Source organism: Lissotriton helveticus, chromosome 1_1 (assembly GCF_964261635.1).
Source record: "Lissotriton helveticus chromosome 1_1, aLisHel1.1, whole genome shotgun sequence".
NCBI classification, from domain to species: Eukaryota; Metazoa; Chordata; class Amphibia; order Caudata; family Salamandridae; genus Lissotriton; species Lissotriton helveticus.
Genome location: NC_136057.1, coordinates 1,623,193,494 through 1,623,218,951, shown reverse-complemented (window position 1 = coordinate 1,623,218,951; position 25,458 = coordinate 1,623,193,494). Strand labels below are relative to the sequence as shown.

Sequence of the window (25,458 nt, the reverse complement as noted above, 5' to 3'; positions counted from 1 at the left end):
TTTTTGCCATGCTTTCCACCAGCATTTTTGTTCTAACTGGGGGGATTGGCTATTTGCTTTAAAGCAAATTTGAGTTAAAAAATATTACTGCTGAAACAAACTACCCAGTAGCTTCCAGGATCGTATTGAGTGGAAGGGGTGCAACCCAAGTGTTCCCTGCGCAAATCAAAAACAAGGTCACTACAATTCACCCTGCAGACTACAACACAACAGGCATCTTTCTTGGTAGTATCTGCAGGGAATGATGAAAAGAAAAGGTGATCCCAAAGGGGCCAATGCCTGAGTTACACCCTCACCATTCAAAACCTCTTGCTGAGTACCTGCCATAAAGTTTGTTAAAGTCCTTGGCAGCTTGCTTTTTGACGGTGAATTATTTTCGTAATAGAATAAGAGAAACTATTTGCATGGCTTTCCTGATGGATTTCTTGCTTGTCTTTTTAAGCTCTAAACCTCTTTACCCTTGGTTTCTGATTTCACCCAGTTATTAGTAGGCTCAGTGGGACGCGCCTAAACCATTCACTGGTAAAAAAAAAAAATTGTGGTTTCTCAGTTGGTTGTCTGTTTTGTCAACATGCACTTGTTGTGGTAATAGGAGGTTGAGTTTAGCAGTAGATAGGGTAATAAAGTCCCCTTATTTTATCCTGCCCTATTTGATTGCCTTCTCGGAAACTGTATGTACCACTTTTTTCAAAACTGAGTCCATCTGGTAGTGGCTACTGAGTACGTATGATATTGGGATGTTGATCACGGTGGGCATAAGACCACTACTGCTTTCCTTTAATGGGAGCAATAGGAGGAGAGGGCTTTACTGGTGTGGCTTGACTGCTGAGCTGAAGTAATTGCGAACAATTTTTTTCCTATGTATAATCTTACAGAAGCTAGCACCCCAGTCTCATTTGAGGTAGACCTATTGATAAAACCGTAAATGTACGTTGAAGGACACCGTTTAATTCTATGAATATAGTAATTCATGGGCTTTCCAGAGAAGCAGACAAACTGTATATCAGCATACGTGGAGGATATGGTGTCAAACCTTTTTAATAAGTATTTTTTCCGTGCAGCATTCTCCTACTGAGCAGTCTCCAACGCTCGCTTCCAGCTCGGAGCATCACATCCAGCGGCGGGAAGTGAGCCGCAGCCAAGCTGGATCACATCACACATTGGTATGTATCCTCATTGGAGGATGTCATTTTAATTTGGGACGGATCATACTAGAGCGTTAAAGGGTGTTGAAAGACTCGTCACAGATGACGACAACTTGCTTATCAAGTCCCAGAAATGTAATAACCTTGGTGATGTACTGCACCCCTACCCTGCACTTTGTTGTTGCTGAACATAAACATTCTCCGGCAGAACAGTTGTGATTAACCTGCATTGTAAAGGCTGCTGCTGCAACTAAAATGAGTGGGGTGAAGGGAGATTGACAAAGCCCGGGTGTTCGCCTGAGAAAGAGTTAATCAGTTAGCCTGAAAATTGCATCAATGATTTCAGAAAGGGCAAGGTGATGCTCAGTCAAATATCCTAGTGTGCCCTCCCGCCAAAAACAGAAGTATGATTTTGGAGGGGATGTGCGGCCTTTTGTTGAGATACAGTTGCTCTGCTGCTGTGTTGTAGTTCCCATTAGTTTGGTGCTCATTCCAGGATGCCCTAGTAGCAGCATGTTTTCTAGCACTACTGGTTGTGCATGGCCTGCTAGTACACCAAAGGGTCTATGGGATGCTCTTCGTCAAAGATTCACTCTACACAGTAACTGTAACCTAGAGCTCTGGAATTTGTTAATGTATAATGCGAACTTGGCCAAGGGCATTAGAGTACGTTATAAGGGAATCTGGCTACTTTTAAGAACAATGATCTGCCCAGAATCACAGATTGTTGAGCTGAGGATGGGATTCAAACCATATCCCCCCAGTTCCAAGCCATGCCACTTAGCTGCAGGGCCGCATCTCCTCTCCACTTGCACTGAAATTTTATAACCTGGAACATCAGGTAAATTTAAATCTATTCACAAGCCGGGGATGTGGGGAAAAAGCTGAATTGGATGTACAGCCTCACCCACCTCTCCAGCTGCGGTATTCTGCAACTGCACTCGGCAATGTTTACATTCTCGGAATAACCTTCAGAGAAGTTACTCCATGAGCTGTAGACTTGCTCTGGTTTTGTGAACCTGTCACCGGTTTCCTGAGGTCCACTTTTGTAATGGTGACAGATCGTTGTGGGTTTAGTCTAGAGAGCCAGGTTTCATTTGGGAAGCCACGCAATGGCTTTATAATCTACCTTTCCACTAAAGGCTTGAGATTTATCATAGATAGTTGGATGGGCAGATCCGAGATGTACTGTTTGTCCTGTGTGATCGCATAAAGAACATGTCATAGGAACAACAAACCCTGGGATCCTCTAATTCCTTTGTTCCTGGTCCCCACTGGCGCACTCTTCTGATTCCACCAACAACAGTTAACTCTTTCAACCAAACCAATGATTAAACTGCAGGCGATGAAGCGCATTTAGGAGAGTGCTTGTCCTTCCCCTTTGTAAAAACAAAATTGTTGACAGTGGTATAGATATTCTGCACATAACTAAGTAAAAAATACATAGGTCCAACAAATTAACGTCAATAGTGCTCAATGGGGTAATGACACCATGCCACCAGAGTGGTGTAAAACATACGCAGGTAAAACGTCCTCATATAATATACATACAATAACACCCAGAGCTGTCTGGAGTTTTTATAGGTCTGCAAAAACGGAAGCAGGTCCGTTTATTGTAGATGATTCAATTGTCATACTTTGTTTGCACATATAGAAGACAGACGACACTTGTTTAGTCTTTAAACGACTTTTTCAAAGCTGTTGATAACAATGAACACATAAATATATTAAAGGCGGCGCCTTATGGATCAGTGGAGCACAAAGATGATTGCACTCAGCGTTCGCCTGAGAAGAATACATATGGAGATGTGGAAATCCATACAAAGTCTTTATTTTCCAAAACTTTTTTCTCCGCTTTAGATATGATTCAAAGTTTTCCATTAAATGCATAAGTTCCACAGCCAACACCTCTTTTCTCATAATGATTAGACTTATCAATATCCAGATAATACAATGTAGTATGAGTTATTGCAGAGCAGCCGTGCTCCTATCTATTCTCAATGTGTATTCTTCTCAGAACATTAAAGTGGACCATATGGATTATTCCCCATAAGGGAAATGGGGATCAGAGAAATATCGCTAGGCAATAATTCTATTTTCCCTTTGTTAATTTATGTACAAGATAGAAGCACGGCTGCTCTGCAATAACTCATTATACTATATTGTATTATCTGGATTATATTGAATATGTCTAATTCTTAGGAGAAAAGAGGCGTTTGCTGTGGAACTTATGCATTTAATGGAGAACTTAGAATAATATCTAAAGTGAAGAAAAAACTTTTAGAAAATAAAGACTTTGTATGCATTTTAACATCTCAATGTGTATTATTCTCAGAGCATGAATTAAAGTGGACCATATGGATTATTCCCTGTAAGGGAAATGGGGATCTCAGAAATAGCACCGGGCAATAATTCTATTTTCCCTTTGTTAAAAAATATATATAAATATATAACGATGAGGATATATTTGTGTGTTCATTTTTATCAACAACCTTGAGAACGGCGTTTAAAGACGAAACGTGTCGGCTGTCTTCCTCCCCCTCCAGGTCCATCTGGCATTGCCTGACCTAATGAGATGTACAATTAGGCAGAGGGGTAGTAATCGAACTACTTTTCCACATGAGTTGCAGCTAATGAGTATTCTATATTGCTTCCTGTGGAAATGCAGTTTGCCACAGAATACCTGTCTGCTTTAATAGAGCAGACTCGGGCCTGACTAACAGGAGCGGAACTCTGCTAGAGGTAAGAGTCCTGGAATGAGTTTGAGGCAGCAGGGGGAGGTCTTCCCTCTGGTAAATAGTTTGGATTCTTTTTTTCTGTCGGCGCCGCTTCTGTTCCCAGAACTGTCGTCTCCACGAGACCCCTCATGGCAGTAATCCAGAGGGTGGATACTCGGTGGTGACGAGTACCTCCTTCTCTTCTTGGGGTGTTGCTGAAATAAAGCTTTCAATGGCTGTTGCGTGCATAAAGATATCCTGCAAATTTGAAAATTCAGCAACATGAAAACAATTACAAATACTGATAAAATAAAAAATATAAACCAAAAATTATGAAGGATGGAAATAGTAAAAGCACATAGGATTCTAAACCATTTTCCTTCTTGGACCACTGACTGGGCTTTGATTGTATTTGTGGACACATGCACTCTTAGCTGAGGATGGCACAGTAAGAGAGTTTCAGGGATAATGCGAGAACTTTTCACCGAATAGGTAGTTGAAAAATGAAAACAACTTCCACAAGTGCAGAGGGTTACATTTGAGAAAGAACAAAGGCAATAATCCTAATAAATAAATGTATATTTAACTACACGTACATCCATTGAAGTAAATAACAATTGTTTAATGTTGCACACCTCCTCGGGTAAGCAGAAAAAGGAAAGACTGATCGAACCTTTCAATGTTCACAACTATGACCAAGAGGGCAAATGCAGGTTCCTGGAGTGGATGCATTAGTTCTCTGAGCCACCAGACCCGGTTAGGGTCGGTGGCAAGGATAAAATAGGAAAAAAATACTGCTTAGGACCGGATTAAAAGTTTGCCGGAATTTGGAGCAGGAATGCCAAGGGGTAAGAATATCCGTTTGTGCCATGTATCCCACACAAAATTCCAGCAAGTTTTGGGGTATAACTATGGGGACTTTGTGTTTATACTTAATTCCGGGGACAAATTTGCAGACTTTATCCACCTGCTTGGAAACAATCGATAATGTCAGTGGTAGGGTAGTCCTCCTTCAGTGCTTATGTCTTGGCCTGTGTTGTGAGAGCATAGTCGACGGCCCCTGGCATCAGCGTTTGGATTAGGCTCTGGATGTGTTGTTTGTGCATTCACACCGAGGCTTGTTGCTTGCGAGGTGGGAAGGGCAGGTGTTCTATGAAAGGTTGGCCCTGAGTGGGGAAGTGTTGTATACTCCATTCAGTTGTGGCGACTGTCCGGCTATGCTCCTACACCCAGCCCCTGCAGCAGTTTCAGTGGGTGTGCGTCCACAACTGGAAAAAAAACAGATTCTATTGTCTCCCAACTAAGCATTGTTCTATTCAGCGTTTTCAGTCCTGGAATTTGTACCTGATGATTCTGGACTCCACCGCACCAGGCAACTCTTGCTGGTGATTGGTAGGATTCCACCTGGAGTGATTGCTCTGGGTGGAACCCCAGCCCTTGAAAGGAACTCACCATTTAGGTTTTACAAGTAGCAGCTGGCGAGAGTATTGTGCCATGAATCAAAAAACAGGTAATGTCCTGTGATTCTGGGCAAGCCCAGCTCATGTCTTCTGGGATCGGACAACTTTGAGCTGCGAGAGTCTGATGATCTGATCTTGCTGGAGACACTGTCTAAAGGAGACTGAGTCCAGTACCTGCCAAAGAGAATGATCTTGAGTTTGAGGATTCCTTGTATTACACGTCAGTGCTCTGCAGTCTTAGTCAGCTCTATATTGAGGAGATTGAAATTAAGCCAAATTACAGCAAATGCAAGATTGCCATTTGCCGCTTTGTTTTAGCGCAAAACGCATCCTTGCATCCATTTTGGATGGGAGAATGCATTTTGTGCAAAAAAAATAGTGCAATAAAAACCATGCACCATGAACAAGAAAGAGCCTCTTACGCTGGCGTACGTTTTGTTCCTGTGAGTTTGTGTTCAATCTTTGCTTAGAACAGCATGTTATTACGCAATGTCGTGTAATAACATAATTTTGGGCTTTTTGAATAGGAAGAAGAATATAAAATGATGTTAATTTCACTGCTGTAACACACATTTCAACCAGGCCTCGTCTATAGTCTGCAACCAGCTTTGGCTCTCCTTATACAAAATGATTAGATTTCTGATCTCAAAAGACGACAAAAAATGTATTTAAGTCTACAACAAGTGAGAGGTTTTAACCCTAGGACTCGAACCTAGGACTCGAAATGTTAAACTCCCCCGTGCAAATGGTGCCATGAACTAGGTGGTTGTGGTAATACAGGAACCATTGCATTTGGCAACTTGAGATCTTTCGCTTTTTCAGTTTCACGCCCGGTCTCTGGCTTTTATCGAGGAGCACTTATGAAAGGATCATATTTGACAGCAGATAAAGGCTTGGAGCTGCATCTAATAACCCCCTTTCCCCACCTGGTTTCCGGACTGTTTTAAGATCACAATATTTCTGACACAGTAACATATCATTGTCCTACTTTCAGTAATTGTATGATGTGAACCCGCGGCCCCCCGAACCCAAAATGTGGGTTTGGAACCACACTGTAAATGTGCCCAGAGTCACCTCTGTTCATAAGAATGCAAGAGCTCCTGTGTACCTGGAGTTCACTTGCCCTTGCAGTTGTGCCAGCTGCCCTAGGGATTGTGCCAGGTGTCCACTTACCCTGTGATTGTGCCAGGGGCCCATGCGCCCTTGCAATTGTACCTGTAACCCATTTGCTCCTTCAATGGCATTTGGAGCCAGTGTGCCCCCGTGGCTTTGCCTGGAGCCCATTTGTTCCTGTTATTGTGCCCAGAGCACCCTCGCCCCTGTAACTGTGCGGGGGGCCCCTTGCTCCACTGATGGTGACCGGAACCTCTTTTCTCATATGTGATTGTGTCCAGACTCCAGAGCCAATGTGACCGATGTGGTTGTACCCAGAGCCTTCTTGTCCTGGTGATTGTGTCCATGGTTACCCTTTTTCCTTGCTACTATGCATGGGAGCCCTCTGGTTTCCCTTGGAGTGAGTCGAAGGCCCTATGAGGCGGACCGAACGCCTCTGCCCCTTCGAGTTAGGCGCGCCCCACGTGCCCGTGTGAGTGCTTAAGAGCATTGAGAGCATGCCTGGGGGGCCCTTGCCCCCTTTTTGCGTGCCTAGAGGCCTTGTTAACTTCCTTTGAGTGTATGCAGCGCCCTTAAGTTAGAAAAGAGCAACACCTGCTTTTTAAGGTGAAGCGATTATGCCTGCGGTGGTGTGTCTTGCTGTCTGTAAATGGCTAATTACGCACGTCTTTACTGGGGTTACTGCTGACATAAGTGGTTTCTGTCAGAGGACGTCTTCAGAAAACCTTTCTTCAGGAACGCACGCGCCCCGCTTTGAAGAATCACTTGTGATGTATGAAGCTGTGGCCTTTTTGTGTTGAACTGTCGGGCCTTTGTTCTCGGTCAGGAAGGGAGGTTGAGTCATTTCAGTTCAGTGATGCAATTTCTGGAGAGAAGGAATGTCGAGCACACCCAGTGTACCTCTTTACTGCCTGCTGTAGCAACAACACAGGGTTATGCTTGCTCCTTGCCCACACTCTACTGCTACATAACTCTCCTCCGAAGCTTTCCTAAAAAAAAAACGTTATTTTCTTCCCTCTCTCACTCTTTCTGGATTGAAGTTAATTTATTGGCACCCTTTTTGTGAAGCACTTCTCAAGTTAATATTTTATTTTCTTTTTACTGCGAAGTTGAGAAAATCTCTAGTCCCCACTAAAGTTCTTCATCCAAGCCCTTCTATTGAAGAGATGACCTTGTTTTTGAACTGTTGTCCGCTGCATGCTATTTGCATTACTGACGCCTCTCCTTGGCTCTCACAGAGATGCTCCCAGCAGAAGGTCGAGTGCTTCAAGCTGCGATGTCAAGTGGGCGCGCTGGAGAAACTGCAGCGGGCTATACTCACCGTCGACTTCCGGATTATGGCTGAAACCTTCTTGAATGTGAGTATTTTGTCCCCAGTAAGCTTTCTTGCAGTTAAGTGTAAAGCCTGCCCACAAGAGAACTTTAACGATTCCCTAGATGTACAATGTGAAGGAAATGAGAAGCTGCCGTACCTTGTATGTTCTGCAGTGCTTTAAATGGGAAAACGTAAGTGCAGTTACTCATCAATTTAAGCAGTGAATGGAGATGGGGCAATTGTGGGCGGGGCTTGGAGGCAGGCATTTAATGGGAGCCACATTTTCTTAGTGCCAATTGTGCTTGATAATACAGAAATATTTCTGCTATCTGTAGAGTATTTGGTTTTTCCTCCCATGTGCAAAAGATTACATTTATTATTGTGGGAATGTCATACCAATGCAGATTGTCTCTGAGCCTAGGCACATATGACACACAAGTCATTTGCCCAGAATCACAGGATGTTGAGCTGAAGCTGGGACTGAAACCTATTTCCATAGTTCCTTATTAGGCAGCTCTGATCCTAACATTACATCCTCTCAATTTTCCTATCTGGGAAAGATGCCTCACAGTCTTTGCAAACATAACCCCCCCCCCCCCCCCCCACCCCTCACCAAGGCCTGAAAGACACTGGAGCGAAGGTGCTAACGGGCACACAGCAATGCCAATTCACTAACTCTCACCCTTTCCCAGCAAACTAAGGCTTCAGAGCTCTAGCCTGGACAAGCAGGGAAAAAAAGCAGAGAGACCCTTAGGCACCATCCCATCGCCCAATGTCAGCCTTTCCAATCTGATGCTGGGTAGTGTGTGAAATCACCCCCCCTCACAGGCTTGTGCTGAGAGGTGCATTCATCTGGGGTGTCACGCTGTAATTCGATTTGTGGGGTTGGGGATAGGCTCCGAGTTCCACACCTACGTTGTGATTGACTGGGCAGGGTCTGATTGGACCCTTAACTTTTATTCACAGAGGGCCGGAGGGCATCCATAACCCTAAACAGCCCTTAAGTGATTCAAATGAGCCGTTGCAGGATTTCTCAGCAGCGGCTCCATTCAGAGGTATACACTGCCCCTCCCTCCATTCTGACTTCTCTTTTTCAGCAGCAGCTGAGCAGAGCACTTTCTGCGCAGCAGCACAGCCCCCAATGCCATCAAGCCTGCACTGCCTGACTTTCCCCTAAGAGTATGGGTACTGTCCTTGGCGAAGGAAAAGTTCCGGTGCTCAAAGGGAGAAAAATAAAAAGTGGCGGTACTCCGTACCGGTGAGTACCGGCCCATTGAAAGTACTGATGTTCTGGAATATTTAGCTTTTAAAAATACCATCACACCACTTCGTGTCTTCCATACGTGCTCGTCCACGTCAGTTTGACATGTTGATGCTGCGTAACTGCTGTAAACGACACTCAGAACTTTTTGCATCCATGTTTGAATTAATTTCAACAAATTCCCGTTTTCAATGTAGTGGGCACTCTGGAAGTGGTGGCAGCATCCAGTCTAATCCGAGGGCTCCTGTTTAGGTCTAGCCAACAGACTGCTTTAGCCAAGGGAGTAGCCAGAAAATTCAAATACTCCCCATTTTGAACCAAGGATGGTGTGGCATCAAGCAAACGAAACAAGTCATTACGATCCACCCCAGAAGAGCTATCTTGTCACTTCCATTTAAGTATATATCCTTTCTTTCACCGGCTGATATCCACAATTTCATCTTTACATTCTGTCTTCATTAATTCTTTAATCTATAATTCAGTCTTTCACCATTCCGCCCTTCAGACCATCCCTACTCGCACCTATGCATCCATCTCCAAACCTACCCATCCATCTTTTTAATCATCCTTCTCTTCATCCACCCTTTCAATCACCCATCCTTTGTCATCCATCCTTGTACTCAATCTAGCCATTTTTCTTTTCACTTCATCACTCATTCTTTCACTCAGCCATTCATTCATCCATCCTTTTGCTCTTCATTCCACCCAATCAATCAACCATCTATCCATTTACCCTGTCCTCCACCCTTTCACTCATCCATCCTTTTACTTTAATCCATCCTCCATTTCACTCACCCAACCATTGTTTCTCTAATCTGTCCTTTCTTCTAATTATCTTTCACTCCTACTTCCATTCATCCTTTTGCTCATCCATCCACCCTTTAAATCCATCTGTCCATCCTCCCTTTCACTCATCCATCATCATGTCCACCCTCCCTTTCACTCATCCCAGCCATCCAACCTTCCTTTCTCTTATTAACTCCTCCATCCACACTCTTACTCATCCATCGTCCATCCACCCCTTCCCTCATCAATCTGTTTTTTTCAGTCATTCATCCTTACATCTTTTCACTCCCCCATCCTCGATTTCACTCCCCCATCCTCCATTTCACTCCCCCATCCTCCATTTCACTCCCCCATCCTCCATTTCACTCCCCCATCCTCCATTTCACTCCCCCATCCCCCATTTCACTCCCCCATCCTCCATTTCACTCCCCCATCCACATTTTCACTCCCCCATCCACCCTTTCACTCGAACACCTATCCGTCAGTCCTTTCACTCACTCAGCCAACCAACAACCCACCCGTTCACGTTATTTATGAGCCTTTGTCTGCTGAGCTGTAGACAGAAGAGGCTCATCAAGAACTCTACCCCTGGTTTTAGCGGTCTTTTGCTCAAGATCTATTGTTGACAATACCAAAAGTGAGTCTTTAAGTTGGCCCATTGTTTACCATTTGATGGCTTTCATGGCAGTTTCATTTACTTGCTTCTTATTTGATTGCTTTCCTTCCACTTCTTGTGTTTGTCTTTCCTCCCCTGGAGTTTAGCTTCTTTACTATCCTTTTGATTGGATGACTTGTATACTTCCACCGCTTACATTGTGATAACTTTTTTCTTTTTTGTTCAGCACTCCATGGCAGTGCATTTGTTTTATTGCTGGCATGCGCTGCTTCCTCACTCACACCGTGCTGCACTGTATGAGTTGCCCTGACAGCTCCTCCATTGCTTACCCCCCCTTTCCTGGCTTATCAATTTTTTTCTCCCTTCCTCACCAAAACTACTCCATTGCTAGACTGTTTCATCTCCATGTGGCATTGACTTTTGTTTCTACGCCTATTTGGAAAATGTATATATTTGTTAATGTATATATTATTGTCTAGAGCGCCCAGCAGCTGCAGTTTGCTGTAACTTCCTCTTTAATGTGCTATTGCTAGTTTTATTTTTTTTAATTTACCACTCCAAAATTGACGTTCACCGTCTTGTAACATTAAATTGAGTTAAAAAAGGAAAACAAATGCGCCATCCTACTGCTGTGGCTTTATTTAAAAAAAAATTAAAAAGTTTTGTCAATGTTGTTCTGCACTGCAAATAAAAATGTTTTGCTCCCTTTTCAGAACATAATTAAAAAGCACACCAAACCCAAAAGATTGGGTAATGCCATTGAAAGGCTAGACCTATTCTCTTAGCCAATGCTTGTTAATCCAGCAGCCGTTTCTGCTAACAATACATCTTGTTTGTGATTGTGCTTACAAAGTGCACACAACTTTAGAAGGAGCTTCACACCCTTTGTAATCTCAATCAGAGCACCTCTCCCCGTGGTATGAACAGGGCCACTGCAATTATGCGACAGGGTTGACTAAATTATATGGCCAGGAAGGAGGAAATTATGCAGCGTATTGCAGCACATTTTGTGTTACTATTGCTTCTTTCTTTTTTAGTTTTTATACATGATTACACTTTCTGGGCAAATATTAGACCCCATTACTACCGGTTTAGCAACCAAATACAGCTATAAGCAACTGAAAGATGAGATGACTAGTCAACTTTTGCAAAGAGACTTCCACTGTTGAGGAATACATCGCCACATTTCAGGAATTTTTGATCCTTTTGAGATAGAATTTTTTGGGATTAACATGTGCATATTATAAATGCATTCAAAATTTATAGTTATGCAGAAAACATTGCAGCTACAGAATCTCATTATTCTGGTTGCCCTGGGTGTGAGTATTGATTAGTGCACCATCATACGCTAAGATCTGAGTGCAGACGCAGTGTTGCCATTTTAAGACTTGAGATCATGGGTCAGAATAACTTCAACGCTCGGGCTCATGGGCCAGTGTGACTAGTTTGAAGTGTAAGTCACAATGCTGAACATCTGGTAGCTGCCATCAACATTGAATCTTTTTTTTCCAGTCAGAAGGCTTTATTTACCTGGGTCATACACTGGCATGCTCACAAACAAGTGGCAACACTTGAGTACACGCTGTGCAAAGATTTCACCAAATTCAAGCTAGAACATCTGTGTGTGTGAGCTCAGCAGTAGATGGACACGGAGAATTTCAAGCAATTACCTCTTTTGACCAGTACAAACCAGAGCCTTTACTCGAAGTAGTGAGATACAAGCACTGATATGTTCAAAATGCTAATGTTTTGCAGCATGGATCTATTCTGGGTTCATATGCTGTGCATTATTCGACCATCTAATGGTTTGGTTCAGAACTCTGTTATTTATTTTAGTCCTTTTTCCTATTTTCGTTTTTTGTTGGTGGGCATCGATGGTACCTCTATTTGGTGTCCCTTGTGATGCCGTCCTGCTTGCTCTGGAAGCTCCCACCTTTGGCCGCCACCTTCAGATTCTTTTTTCCCCCACCTATTTATTTTGGTCCTTCCTTCCATCTTCTTGGAGGTGGGTAGGTCACTTGTGAATCCAGAAAATTCTTCAACCTATAAAACGACACCATTTTGCACCTTGATTTTTTTTCTAGATTCACAAGCTGTGTATAGATTTCGTAGCAGTTTATCTTTGCTGTAGTTGGGTTGAAGATAAGCATTGATTGGTAAACATGTTTAAGACGTTTTGTCCCACCTGTGCTTCTTTGTTCATCTGTATGTCTATGCAATATTGTTTGAATGTGTGTACTGAGGACCACATTACTGCTATACAGATGTCTTTTATAGGCCGCTGGCTCTTTGTGATATACCAGTAACTGGCTATATCTTGTAAAGAGTTCAGATATTCCCCCAGAAATGTACAGGGCTCACTCAGATTGAGCCCTTGACTGTTTGTCCTGTTCATTTCTCCCTAATGGAGAGCTGAAAGATGTTAGGCGCTACAGCTAGGCAGCTGCCCATATGGAGAATGATATCCGCAACAGAATTCTATTATGTGTTTGTTGATAAAATGGTATTGCATGTCACATTGCCAATGAAGAACATAACAATTTTTTTTTTGCCATGCAAATTCCATTAAGGAGATGTGAGCATGGAATGTGACATGATACCCTATTTTTCCTCACCCTTTCTGACACATCAGAATTACTTTAGCTCTGACTTATTTATCTTTGTTCACACATCTATCTAGTTTTTCTCATAAGTTACCCAAATCCTCCATATTTCGAGTATGCTGAAGAATAAACTGTGTTTCCCTTCTTTCCAGAGAGAGAATCAGGCATTTGCACTACAGTGTGACGCAGCTTATCAGATGCAGGGCATGCCGTATCTGATCCTACCCAGGCAATACCCACGAGGCACACACCAGGCAAGTACTGTGCAGCATGGGGCAACTCCAATACAGGCTTACGTAGAGGGATGCATCAAGAAGTATTTTAAAGGAATGTATGACGGAATTCCACGTGTGTTTTTCACGCATGCCTTAGGAACTCCGTCTTTTGAACGAATGCATCTTTAGCATGTATTTGTTCTGCACACAAGTAGTTTTAACGACTTGCCTTATGGGGGCGCTGGATATTGGAGTAGTTTAATATACTATTCCAACTCCAGTCTGCGCAAAAAAGGGAAGGTGTTGGATTTTAATTCTAGCACCATTGTACCCCAAGAAGTTGTATCGACTTGTGTGCAGAATAATTGTGTGCTAAAGACACATTCGTTCTGTTACTGGCGCTGTGGAGGAACATCACGATTCCGGCTTCATCCTACGGACGTTTCCCATTTAAAAGGTAGCCTAATGAAGTCACTGAAGAAACGACTTGGTTTATAATGAAGAATCATTGCCATAGCTTTCTGGGGTGTTGATACTGGATGGGATCCTGGATGCATGGCAGACTGAGGTACGTTATGGCTGTATGGCCTACTAACCAAATTCTCATCTCTTATTTTCGCAGGTCAATACAACAATATATTGGGCCAAACCAGAGAGCAGTTATGGAGTCCCCCTCTGGATCATCATCCTGGCCATTCTTCTTGGCCTGTTGCTGCTGGCATTGCTAATTTACGTGCTGTACAAAGTAAGCACACAGCAATCACTTTTAAAAATCAGCGTATGTGCATGGTCAGTTTACACACCCTACACTCCACAGGAAATCGTTGTAAGCCACTGGAGCCTACGGTCGTCAGTAGTAGAGTGTATAGCAAATTAGGCATGTGATAGCACCCTTTATATTATTCAAATGCTATTATGCTGTTATATGCTGCTTGCGATCCTTTGTAGCACTTCTTTTGGGTGACGCTCACAAAGAAATTGCAACAAACCTGTTCAAATGGTGGAGAGGTTATATTAGTTTATGCAAAAGACAGATCTTGTAATTACACAAGCTTCTGTTGCACCTTGCAGTAATTCATGCCGTCATGGCACAGAGCAGAGGGAGTGCCTGGTCTGAAATAGCCCACAATATCACAAGCTATATGATCACTTGCATTTCAAGGAGACTCTGGCATGCAAATCATACACGCTAGTAAGCTACTATATGCTCTTTGCTCTTTCAAGCTTATTGTAACAGAAGTCTTGGAGGTGAACAGGAGCACAATACAAAATGTGCCAACGCTGAAGAAACACTCGCTGTGTGATATGGCGCCAGTGGGTCAAGCTGAAAGTGTGGGACTTTGAGACTCCAAAGCAGCCTTTAACCTCAAAATACTCAACAGTTGATGGGACTCCAAAGAGCTCCAGAGTTGAAACAAAAACACCAGTGAGGGCAAATCTTTGCTCTCCAGCTTGACTTCAAAAGGGATCAAGATTGTCGGAAGAAAAAAGAATACAAGGGAAAGGATCTACCAATACAGGGGAAAAAGAATTGCTCAGCGATCAATGTCATCCGGAATGAACTGTGGCTTGATGCCTAAATAAGTGGTACTGCCACAGAATACAACTGTTTCAAGGCATACAAGATACCCTCTAAAGCAATTGAGAAACGACTCTAGGAGGAAACTCCACCAGAATTTGAACCTCAAAGTGAATCCTGAGCCACAAGAACTGGAAAAGTTGTACAATTGATTGGTCTTTAATAGGGGAAATAAAGAGGGTTTTTTCTACTGAGCTAATACTCTTGCAACATGAAGTGCAAGACCTCTCAAAGAAGAGGGCAGTAGAAGTCCTGCGAGAGGAACAGTCGCCTTTACAACTCGCAACATTCACTTACTCATCCCCAAAGAGGCTCTGAACGCAAGATCAATAATGGACTTCAGATTCCTAAGAAATTTGACAGGACATGGAAATTCAAGATGACCACTCTACAGGTAGTCATCTGTGTTGCAGAAGGGGGACTATATGGAAATGTCAGTCTCCAGTATGCCTACTTCCGCATCCTAGTTAACAGCAGCTCCAAGAAGTATCCTAGATTTGAGGTGGGGGACCCTTCTTGCCAGATTTAAGTCTTGAAACAAAGTCAGCACCAACACTGTTAACAAAATGTTTTGCAGCGTGAATCTTTTCTAGATTCACATTCTTTGCATTATTCTACCATCTATGGTCGAGTCTGGAAAAATCTCCCGGAAATCTTTTTTTGTTGTTTTTTTGTGGGCATTCCCCATTTGGGTTTAATTTCCTTCTTGTTTGATGTCCGACATATGCCCCTGAAAACGCTCTATACAGTCACCATCTTCAGATTATTTTTTCCACCATTGAGTCTGGAAACCTAAGGGAGAGCTCCAGAGTCGATGAATAAAGAATTGCAGGAAGAAAGTTTTTTCCTCAGAAAATCATTGTTGAGAGAAGAGGATTGGCAGCGACCAAAAGGAAGAAGTGATCACAGAGAATGCACCAAAAACCCCAGAAGAACACCAAGGTGAGAAGACCGACTTAAGTAAACTACGTGGTCGGAAAATGAGAAAAGGACATGAAGTATACTTTTTAGATTCTGCCCCACGTGCCACCACAAATACACCCAGAAAGCCTCTCGAGGTCGGCAACATCTGCCTCACCAAAGACCACAGCACAGAGGACTGTGTGGCGTGTGCAGAGTTCCTGCCCAAAACAGTCAGGGCAAAAACAGAGGTGGGCACCCTACATGATGGTGTTACCACAGAGAAATCAGGAGTCCCTAAAAGACCTGGGCCTGTCAAGTGATGACGAAGGCCCCCTGGAAACAAAGGAGGCCCAGGGGGAATAGCTGAAGCTCGAGGAGAATGTTGAGAGCCAAACCGGCAAGAGCCTCAGTAGAGTCGTGAGGGAGGAAGAGAGACTAAAGGTAACCCATCAGAACTCTGAAATCTTCGATGCCGGAGGGCAGAGTAGACCACCAAGGAGACACACTGGTCCAAGACAAGGGACACTGATGTTGAAAGCAAACCCTCAATGGAGGATTAAAGGCAAGGGAGGAAGACGGCGAAGTCCAGATCAACACCATCGGGGAAACCCAGCTTGACGCCATCTGTGAAAGTCTGCTCAATTCCGTACGCAAAGAACAATCCTATTACTCCAGTACAAGGTGTGACCGGAAGGACCTGCCCCTTTCCACAGTCCCTCCCAGGTAAGGAACTGTGATAATCTGACGAGACGTCTAGCTGCAGAAAGACCTTCATCTTCAATCTTTTTGTTCTGATATGTTGTGGCAAACACAAGGAGATGATGGACGCAGAGCTGAAACGTTAGACACTCGCCCCAGTCACAGATCTGGGTTGAATCCATCATCGTTCTCTAGCTCACTTCGTCACCCCTGTTCAGACACAGCTATATGCAAATTAGTCTTGACCCTGTGCCTCATGGGAACTGTTCAGCCCGAACTGCCAAGCCACTGGGACCGGTTTCTGGCTAACAGCCCTCATCAGCCAGGCTAGCTTGAATCCAGTGGCAAAGTGAGCAAGGGAACACTCATCCTGGCCAATAAATAATGTCATGTAACTAACAGTATCCTCAAGCTTCCACACGGGCTATTAAGTTCCTTTTCGACATGAAAATGCCACTTCAGTTTTAATTTCGCTGTACACATTGAGACTGGAGAACCTTCCATACTTTACAGCCGCTACTGGTCTGTTCTATGTGATGGGCGCACCCTCCTTTCTCCTCTCTTCCACTATGACTTGAAAAGTGCACCCCACCCTTTCACGGGACCCTGACGTCACCAAAAAAATTGGTCGCCAATCAGTCCTACATCACAAACATTAAACCAAAACGTGGACCTAGACGAAGAAAACGTGTAATACTCCTATTCTTACACCAGATGGCAGCAGAGTACACAGCATGCAAATTAATAATACAATTATATAAATTAGAAACGGTGAGCTTCTTGTGAGGAACGTTTATCATCCTTTACAATATTCTCGTGTTTTTTGCAGAACCATCAATTTATCGCAAGCCCTGTGTTCTTTCGCCCTGCAGAACAAATTCATTTTGAGGGATAAGTGTTTAGCGTTTCTTGCAGCATCTAATGATGTCTTTTCCTTTTGTTTTCGTGTAGGTTGGATTCTTCAAGCGCTCCCTGCCTTACGGCACCGCCATGGAGAAGGCAGAACTGAAGCCCCAGGCTACATCCGAGGCCTAGAGCGAGGCCTGCCCCTGTGTTACTGTGTAGCCAAAGATGCCTTAAAAACCGAGCAGATGAGACGATGCCAATGATCCAAACCGAACTGGGACAGAGGGAGCCACGTTGGTTCCTGCCTGTTTCTAATCCCCATTTGAGGGAACCACTGGGCCCCCCGAACGGTGGAAAGAAACTAAACAATTTTGACTGCAGCATTTGGGTCGCTGATGATTTTATTTATGCCGTGGGGAACTTGACACCTCCTTTTTATCGAAGTGAACTGCTGTGCAGAAAGTGAGACATTCTGAACTGAGGGGGTTGTCGGTGTCCCCCGCACATCCCACCCCGTTTCCCCCACGCAATTCTACATTTCCACGCGGAGCCGGAAGATTTTCCGCAAATGAATCCGAAGAAAGCCTCCTATCAAGGAGCTGCTGGCCCCTCGCGGCAGATTCACCAACATCTGCTTCTTCTGGGGTGCTGGGAGCGTTGCGTTATCACCCAGCTGCCCCCCAGTGGCGGGGCGCCGACGGACCGCAGCACAGTGTGGAAAGTTCCAGGCTGTTCCGCAGCTGCTCCCTGAGAGCCAGCGCGGTGACGTCAGCTACCTGAAGCCTCGACGTGGAGACTGTTCAGCTCAAGTGAAGTGTAAACCTGCCGGTCTGCGGACCAATGTCCTGTAGGCTTTTCTTGGGGTGTTTTATTGTGGAAAGTTACGTTTTTCAGCCTCTTGCGGAACTATACATCAGCGTTTGATGGTATCAACAGAGTGCTTCCGCTTAGAGGTCTATCAGGCAGAGGACACATCCTTACAGAACTCTGGGCTGGAATGACGGGGGTGTCTTGGATATTCGGATATGCAGGACACTTTTTTTTTTCCTGAGTGAGATTCTGAGAGCGCCTGTTGGCATTATGTAGCATCTGCTGAAATGGGGCGCGAGGAAGTGTCGGGTGAACTGTCTCCTGCAACGTCTGCAGCATTATGTTGAGATGGCGTTGTGACTGTTCTGTGTGGACATGTTTTCTGGGGTTTTGTATTCTGATGGGCGTTGAATGCAAGTGAGTTACTGATTGCGAGGCTGTGGCTATGGCAGTTTTGTTGCATGTGGCCACTTTGTGTCGCATAATACTGCAACTGTTGAGCATCAGAGACCCCTTTTTGCAAGGGCTGTGGTTCATATTCTTTTTTAACAACTCTGCTTACAGAATATGTTGAAACACCGGTCTGCAGATGAATGTGCAGGCGTTTCCAGGCCTTGGGTGAGAACCAAGAAGAGCTTTCATCAGGTGTCTATCGTATTTATGGAGATACATAGTATGATTTGCCCCGCCCCTTGAACTGCATTATTCCCACAGATTGTCATTCATATGTTGCCTTGTATGCATCTTGGTGATCTCCCCTGGCTTGCTAAATTCAGGCCTTTAAAGGACTTGATATTGAAGACTAATTCTATTGTGGGTGAAAAGGCTTATTATCTGTACAGCTCCTACTGTTGGTAACGCTTTGCAACTGGAATGCCTTAAAATAGCCTTGTTCCACTTTGAAACCCAAACTACTTTTATTTTCTTGGTAGAGGTTACTGTAGCAAGACCCTGCAGAGCCCTCTGTGTGGCAGTCTTTCTCGCTAAGTGTATTAGAGATGTGCAAAACTGATGCAACATGCTTAGCTTCCCAGTGAAGCATGGTTTACCTCGGCTCTGAGAGGCTTGTTATTTTAATAATGCCAGAAGATTAACGGGAGAAGGAAAAAAAACCACCACATTAAGTAAACTTCAAAAAGTTCAGGGGCTGTTGATCTCTTAATGTGTTCTTTTGCCCGGCTCTTTTGCTTTTGATCTGTTTTCACAGAGCCGCCGTCCTTGCTTTACTCTTGAGAATGTATGAGTGAATAATGTACCATTCTAACAGTGACCGATTCAGAGTGAGGAATGTACCATTCTAGCAATGACCGTCTCGGAGTAGAACTGAAAGGACTAAACTGGGTTTCCTCTTCGGTGTGGTGTGTGGTTGCTGCAATCCTCTAAAGCGAAGTTGTTTAACTGACCTTTCATGGCAGGGTGTTGGGAGTCTGACCTTTCATTAAGCATGTTTAGACTGGTAAGATGACCACTGTCTGTATACAGTGCAATAGACATGGCCAGTGCGGGTCAGTGTGCTGAAGTTGCAAATCGCCACTACTGTGGTTTTACTTGAATACTGCTGGGTGTGGTCTCTTCAGTATTTCCCAATGTACCGGCTTTTTTGGCAGGTTTGACTAACCCTTCAGTCCAATGTGAAGAGCTGTTTGAATATTTTTTTAAGTTTCTAAAAAGTTGAACTAAAAGTGCTGTGGGCCCTCATAGCAAGTTTCCATTCTCCATTTCTTTCCATATCAGCATTATTAGGCAATCCTTGCAGCGAGAATCCGTGCTCCACCTCACATGTAGGACCCTGGTCTCGCTTTTTATTCAGGTTGGTATGGGATTTGGGTCACTTTGTAGATTGCTCACACTTGTTCCATTCTGGGAGATTTAGTCCTGGGTTGGCTTCAGATGGTGAATGGATGCTGGAATGGTGTACATATGACAGTACACCATGGGGATTTCAAAACACTCCACGAAGATGAAAGAATGAAACTTCTTTGTAGAAATATACTTGAGTAATAGCCTAGCCTTTAACATAAAGTCAATCTCGATCTATTTAAAAGAACTGGTTGAAACTTCAAATAGCAGGCTTTTTTTTAATGACTCTCAAAGACCGTGGCATTCCTGTAGTCATGAACTCATTTCCTATGAAGGTTTATATTGCCATTTCTCCAGCTCTCTGAAGGGAGGTTTAGTTATAGGATATGCATAACTTGGACTTTCAAAAATCCATTTTAAATTATTCATACCAAAGGATTACATTTTTTTTAAAAAATATTATCTTAAAAGCCAATACCTATCCACTTTCACGTTGCAATATTTTAGTACAGCAGAGGAATGAGTGTTAAAGACATTTCAGGTAATATATGTTCAGTGTCTGATTCTTTTGCAAGTGGCACAACAACAGGTTGCCATGGCAAAGGCTGGTATGATACAGGAAATAACAAGACTTTCACAGTAGCAAAGGCTGTCCAGATCCATCGGCCACATAGGTGGTGAATAAAAAAAAAAACTACAATCTGATGGTTTGGCTTTCGTTTTTCAAGTTCTAGTGTAATCTAGGGGGCAAGACAGATCCTTATTCTTAAAACACCCCACTTAATGGAATTTTAATGCCCCAGATTTTAAAGGAAGTGGGTGCAGTGTGTGACACCACACGGGCTCCCCAGCCCTTTCTGTGTACCATCACACTGCTAGCTATTGGTGCAGTTACATTTTACAGACATGTCTCCTTACAGCCTGGGACTTTCTGGTCCCATCATGCCTATACAGTTGATGGCTCAAGCAGAATGGTATTGGTGTATCCTATTGGTTGAGTGCACTCTCGGCACCCCTTGTATAAATCTGGTGGTTTTAGGCGAAAGTAATCGTTGAGTGGTTGTAGTATGCTATGGGAAGTGATCATCAAAGAAGGGTAGGGGCCTTTCTTGAGTGGCAAGGAGCGGAGCACACAAGACTTGCAACAACCGTGTGAATTATTTTCCAACAATTTTTTTCCATTATGATTTTGTAGACTTATCTTTGTGCCTAACTGTGTTTATTTAAGTTGCAGATCTTTCATTTCTACTTTTTCTGTCTTTTAAATGCCAAAGACTGCAGGGACGTTAAAGCCATTTCTATTCCTCCAAAAGTCCGATTTAAGTTTGTGACCTAAATGTTAAAATTGAGCACTGATTGAGAGTGGTGGTCCTGGAACGCTACTCCACGGATAGAAGAAAAAATAAAGAAAAAAAACAGATATCCTCACATGTGGGATACAGATAGGGTTTTAATTTAAAATGTGTTGCACGTGCAATATTGTTATGTAATTTTATTGTATTTTTTACATTTTGTTTCTCTTGCTTATGATGCTAAATGATTGGCTAATTTGATACCATTGGTTTCCTCGGTTATTGCCATTACCAAAACTCCGTTCCTATTGTGCTGGTTGTTGTGATGGTGAACAACAAAAAAGACAAGTTTATCATGCACTCTGAGTAGTTTTATCGTGCTTGACGTAACTCGAAACTAATTTTTCTGGAGAAAGTTTAGTACAGCACATCGCAACATACCTCTTGAGGGCCTAATGAAATGTGTAATTGCTATTTGTTCATTCGATGTGGCATTTAATTGACCAGAGATGTTTTTGAGGCCCGTGGGTTATCAACTAAAGTGCTATGTAGTGAACCACTAGAGTATTAGATCCTGTGCTTGTTTTTTTTCCCCTTAGTGTCCCCATTATAAAATGACTATAGGACCCTGAACCTTATCTACTGCTTCTCATGGATGGCCATTAGTTCCTGTTAGTTACCACTGCTACAACTGCGTTTTAGGTCTTATCAGCTTGTGCAGAACTCTTGCTGAAGGGCCATGGGGGCTATCGGGGAGTTAACAGCTCTGATAGACTGCATGGTCAGCACTCCTCAGGAAGCCACAGCGGCAGGCCCTTAATGGTGCTAAAGGTGCTGTGTTGGAGCTACATTCAGAAATGGGGGTCCTGCTGCTGTGTAGAGGCCTGTCTTTGTTGAGCAGCTTGTCTGTTTTAGAATCCCCTTTAAATTTGATATTTAAAACCTGGTATCAATTTAGCCAAGTGTAGCCTCGTGTGGCTTTTTTTCTGCTTCTAAATGACAGTGGAATTGTATGTATGTTAATTTACGTCGAAATTTGAAGTTGTGCTTGCTCTGCTCTCCAGGCTGTTTCCTGGTCAGCGTTCTATGCGCTTCTCCCATATTGGGTGATGTTTCTTATCTTGTAATTCTTATTTTTGCTATCATGATTTTTCTTTTCTAAATGTTAAATTGTTTCACTGTTAAGAACTGGTGAATAAGAGGGGTTGGTGGGAAGTTCATGGATGCAGAGGGTTGAAGGAAACCGGCAATCTGCTACTAGTGCTCTGTAGGTGTCCTGTCAACCCATGTGATTTGAAGGAAGTTGTAATAAAACCGTTGAAGGAAAAGCTGTGTGGGCATCTTTGGTTTGCTTCGCTGTTGCTCTGCATTTGGGGTTTGTTAATGTGTCTCTTGACCCAGTATGTAACAATTCAAGCAGATTTATTTCACTGAATAGTATATTTTGCAGTGTTCTTTTAGCAAGACTCTGGTATCGTATGCTCTAGTGACCAGTCTGCAGTAATAGATATTTGTTCTAAATAAGATCAATCTATGCCATTGGACTTGTGAATGTGTAATCCAAGACAATTACTTGCTCAAGTCTGATCTTCACATGTGTTTAAAGTGTAGTGGAGGGCATCGATCTTCCCCAGTACCAGGTTACATTACATACGGTCATGGAGAAAAAAATGGCTCGAGTCACTGAAGTGTCGATAAATATAATGGTAACTGGGCCATTTCAGCATACAACTTCTGAACTAAGGGGAAAGGTTTCTTTTGGCGGTTGCGATCTAGCGGGATGTTTGTTTGTTCAAAGAGGGGAACTCTGAAACCAACAGACTCCCGCTTGTGATTGGTAAATTGGTGGCTGCGCAGAGGGTACTGTTGATTATACAGTGGGATAAAAACTTTAATATGTTGGTAATCAACCCCAGTGTCTGGCAGTGACTGGCACTTCTAACGGTGTCCAATCTGTAACCAAGCCTTGCTCCCACGTGCAAAGCCACTCCTTGTAACAGCATTGAACTCTGCCACCTTGATTAGGAAGCTATGGAAGGGAATGAAAAGGTTGGCATCAGTCATTTGCATGAGGTTGAAAACTCCAGTCAAAATTATTTGTGGAACCCTTCTTTTGCATCGAAATGTCTGCCATCTTTAAAAAGCATTCTCTTATGAAACTGCACTCTTTGATATGGGGTAATGAATGTCTTGATACTGCATGTCCTCTCAGCCATTCTCCTTGGAGCAATACAGCAGCAATGGTGTCCGTACCTGAGAGTTTAAAGATGGGCGCTGCAAAAGCTATTTTTTTATACCGCGTTTAGAGTGCGGGTGCAATTAAGGATGTAAGCCAGTGCAAATGCCCTGCACAGTTGACTACAACTATTACGCCCTCCCATCCCTCTTCGATGATCTAGTACTTTTTTGAAGAAGAAAATGAAATTGTATATAGGAATTCAAAAATGTTCTATTTGTCACTAAATGTTCCCGCCCAACTAGAAATTGAAAACATGTGACCCTATTTTTATGTGAGGTGAAAGATTTGAAAAGACTATACAGAAAAATAAGTCCGGGTCTCCATCTGATCCAAGCCACCTTTTATATTGCATCCTGTGTCTAAGGAAGTGGTCATGGTGCTCTCTCCAGTTTGTAACTTGACATTCATCAGTGCAGGTACCAAGTAGCTGGAAACATGCCTTGAAAAACCACATTTCTAATGCCCCAGTTCTAAGGAGTTTCCGCCCCAGACCACTATTAACTTTTCCTTCCAAACTATCAAAAAAAGAAGTTGAACATTTTCTAAGTATACTGATTCCTCTGCGTTGTTAAACCTATCAAAATCCGGTTTTAGAACCTTAATTAGCACCGAATCTGCTCTGTGATGGTCTCAAACACACTGCGCAACTCTTGACGAGGGAGGTAGAACAGTCCTAATTATGTTAGAGTTCAGCACCGTCTTTGATACAGTAGAAGGGGTCACACTCCTAACATAACTGCATGTGTAGTATACATGGCAAATCACTAGCCTGGTTTCAGAACCCCTTTCAGGGGCCTCGGGGCAAACAGGAGATAATGGTCCCAACTGTGGGTGGTTGAGGCCTTTTACTCCTAATGTCTCGGGGCCTGACTTACTCTGGGTCCCAAGCAACTGGGCCAAGTGCCCCTTCAGAGTCTTAGGAGTTCACTCCAACTCTTCAAAGTCGTGTTCCAGTGCCTATAGAGCTATGAGACTGAACAAGTCCCAGTGGTGATTAGGTTTACCTGCTCCTGCTAGGATTGCTCTACTAGAGTCGACGTACGAGGTCCATAGTCGTGCTTCGCAGAGGTATGTGTTTAGTAACAATGGGGTAACCCAGTATCCCTCAGAACCCGGGCAGTCCTATACAAAGATACAATAGGTTCTGTCGGGTAAGTATTCATTCAAGCAATTTGTATCCATCTAGAGATTATTCATAGAGAGACCAATCAATCATAATAAAAACAAACCTAGAACCATATGGGGTATTACTAAGAGCTTTTATACATTTCATCATTCATAAATACCCAATTTACATTTGCAAGGCTGTCAAAAAGACATATAGTGAATTATAACAAGGAACAAGGTGAAATTTGGTGCTCAGTGGTTTAGTGATGGTGCGTAATCTATACAAAGTGGTTGGGGAAATGGGAGGATGGCCAGAAGTGCGAGTATTTCAGGTAAGTCTGCGAACTGAATAAATTAGTCTCATCGCAGAATCCTTCAACTGGTCCAAGAATTAGTATGTCGACATTTCAACCCAGAGTCTGCACTACTGTGAAGTCAGTGCGGGTCTTCATCAGGACTGGGACAGTGAAAGGACATCCTGTAGGTATTAAAACCAATGGTAAAGTTTGTGTTTATGTGGTGCTGTACTTGTTTAATTTAGTACAAACTTAGGTACTGACTCACCTAGGAGGGCTCAGGCGGGCTCAGAGAGTATCCCAACATATAATTGTTGGGTGGTGGGGCTGGTATCTAGCAATGGCCGGAGTAATCCTTCACCAAGTACAACCTCCTACATAAGGCTACGGGTAAATGGGAGCAATGATTATTGCGTTGTCCCTATCCCTATTCGTGATTTACAAAAAACATATTAATCCGAAAACCCACCTAAATTCACTTCAGTGCTGAGTATATACTTCAGTGGATGGACCGCATTTTAAGAACCGGCTCCGTGGGGAAAGAGGATTCAATTAGCCTCCCCTGTTTAGTATTAAACTCAAATTGTACTCGGGCACAGTGAGGTTTTACTGGCCTGCTCACCTTTCGTTATTGTAAGTACCCGTCTGGTTTCTAC

The 25,458-nt window shown here is 43.4% G+C and overlaps 1 protein-coding gene across 1 annotated transcript in view; it reads left to right on the top strand.

Moving 5' to 3' along the window:
* ITGA5 (integrin subunit alpha 5) overlaps positions 1–22,488 on the top strand; it is a 289,891-nt gene extending 267,403 nt beyond the window's left edge. The window contains exons 26-30 of the mRNA XM_078688465.1: positions 1,062–1,163; positions 7,674–7,793; positions 13,169–13,270; positions 13,854–13,976; positions 17,364–22,488. Coding sequence (XP_078544591.1) covers positions 1,062–1,163; positions 7,674–7,793; positions 13,169–13,270; positions 13,854–13,976; positions 17,364–17,447 — 531 coding nt within the window. The 3' untranslated portion in view covers positions 17,448–22,488. The remainder of the gene's footprint in view (positions 1–1,061; positions 1,164–7,673; positions 7,794–13,168; positions 13,271–13,853; positions 13,977–17,363) is intronic.
* Positions 22,489–25,458: the final 2,970 nt, after the last annotated feature.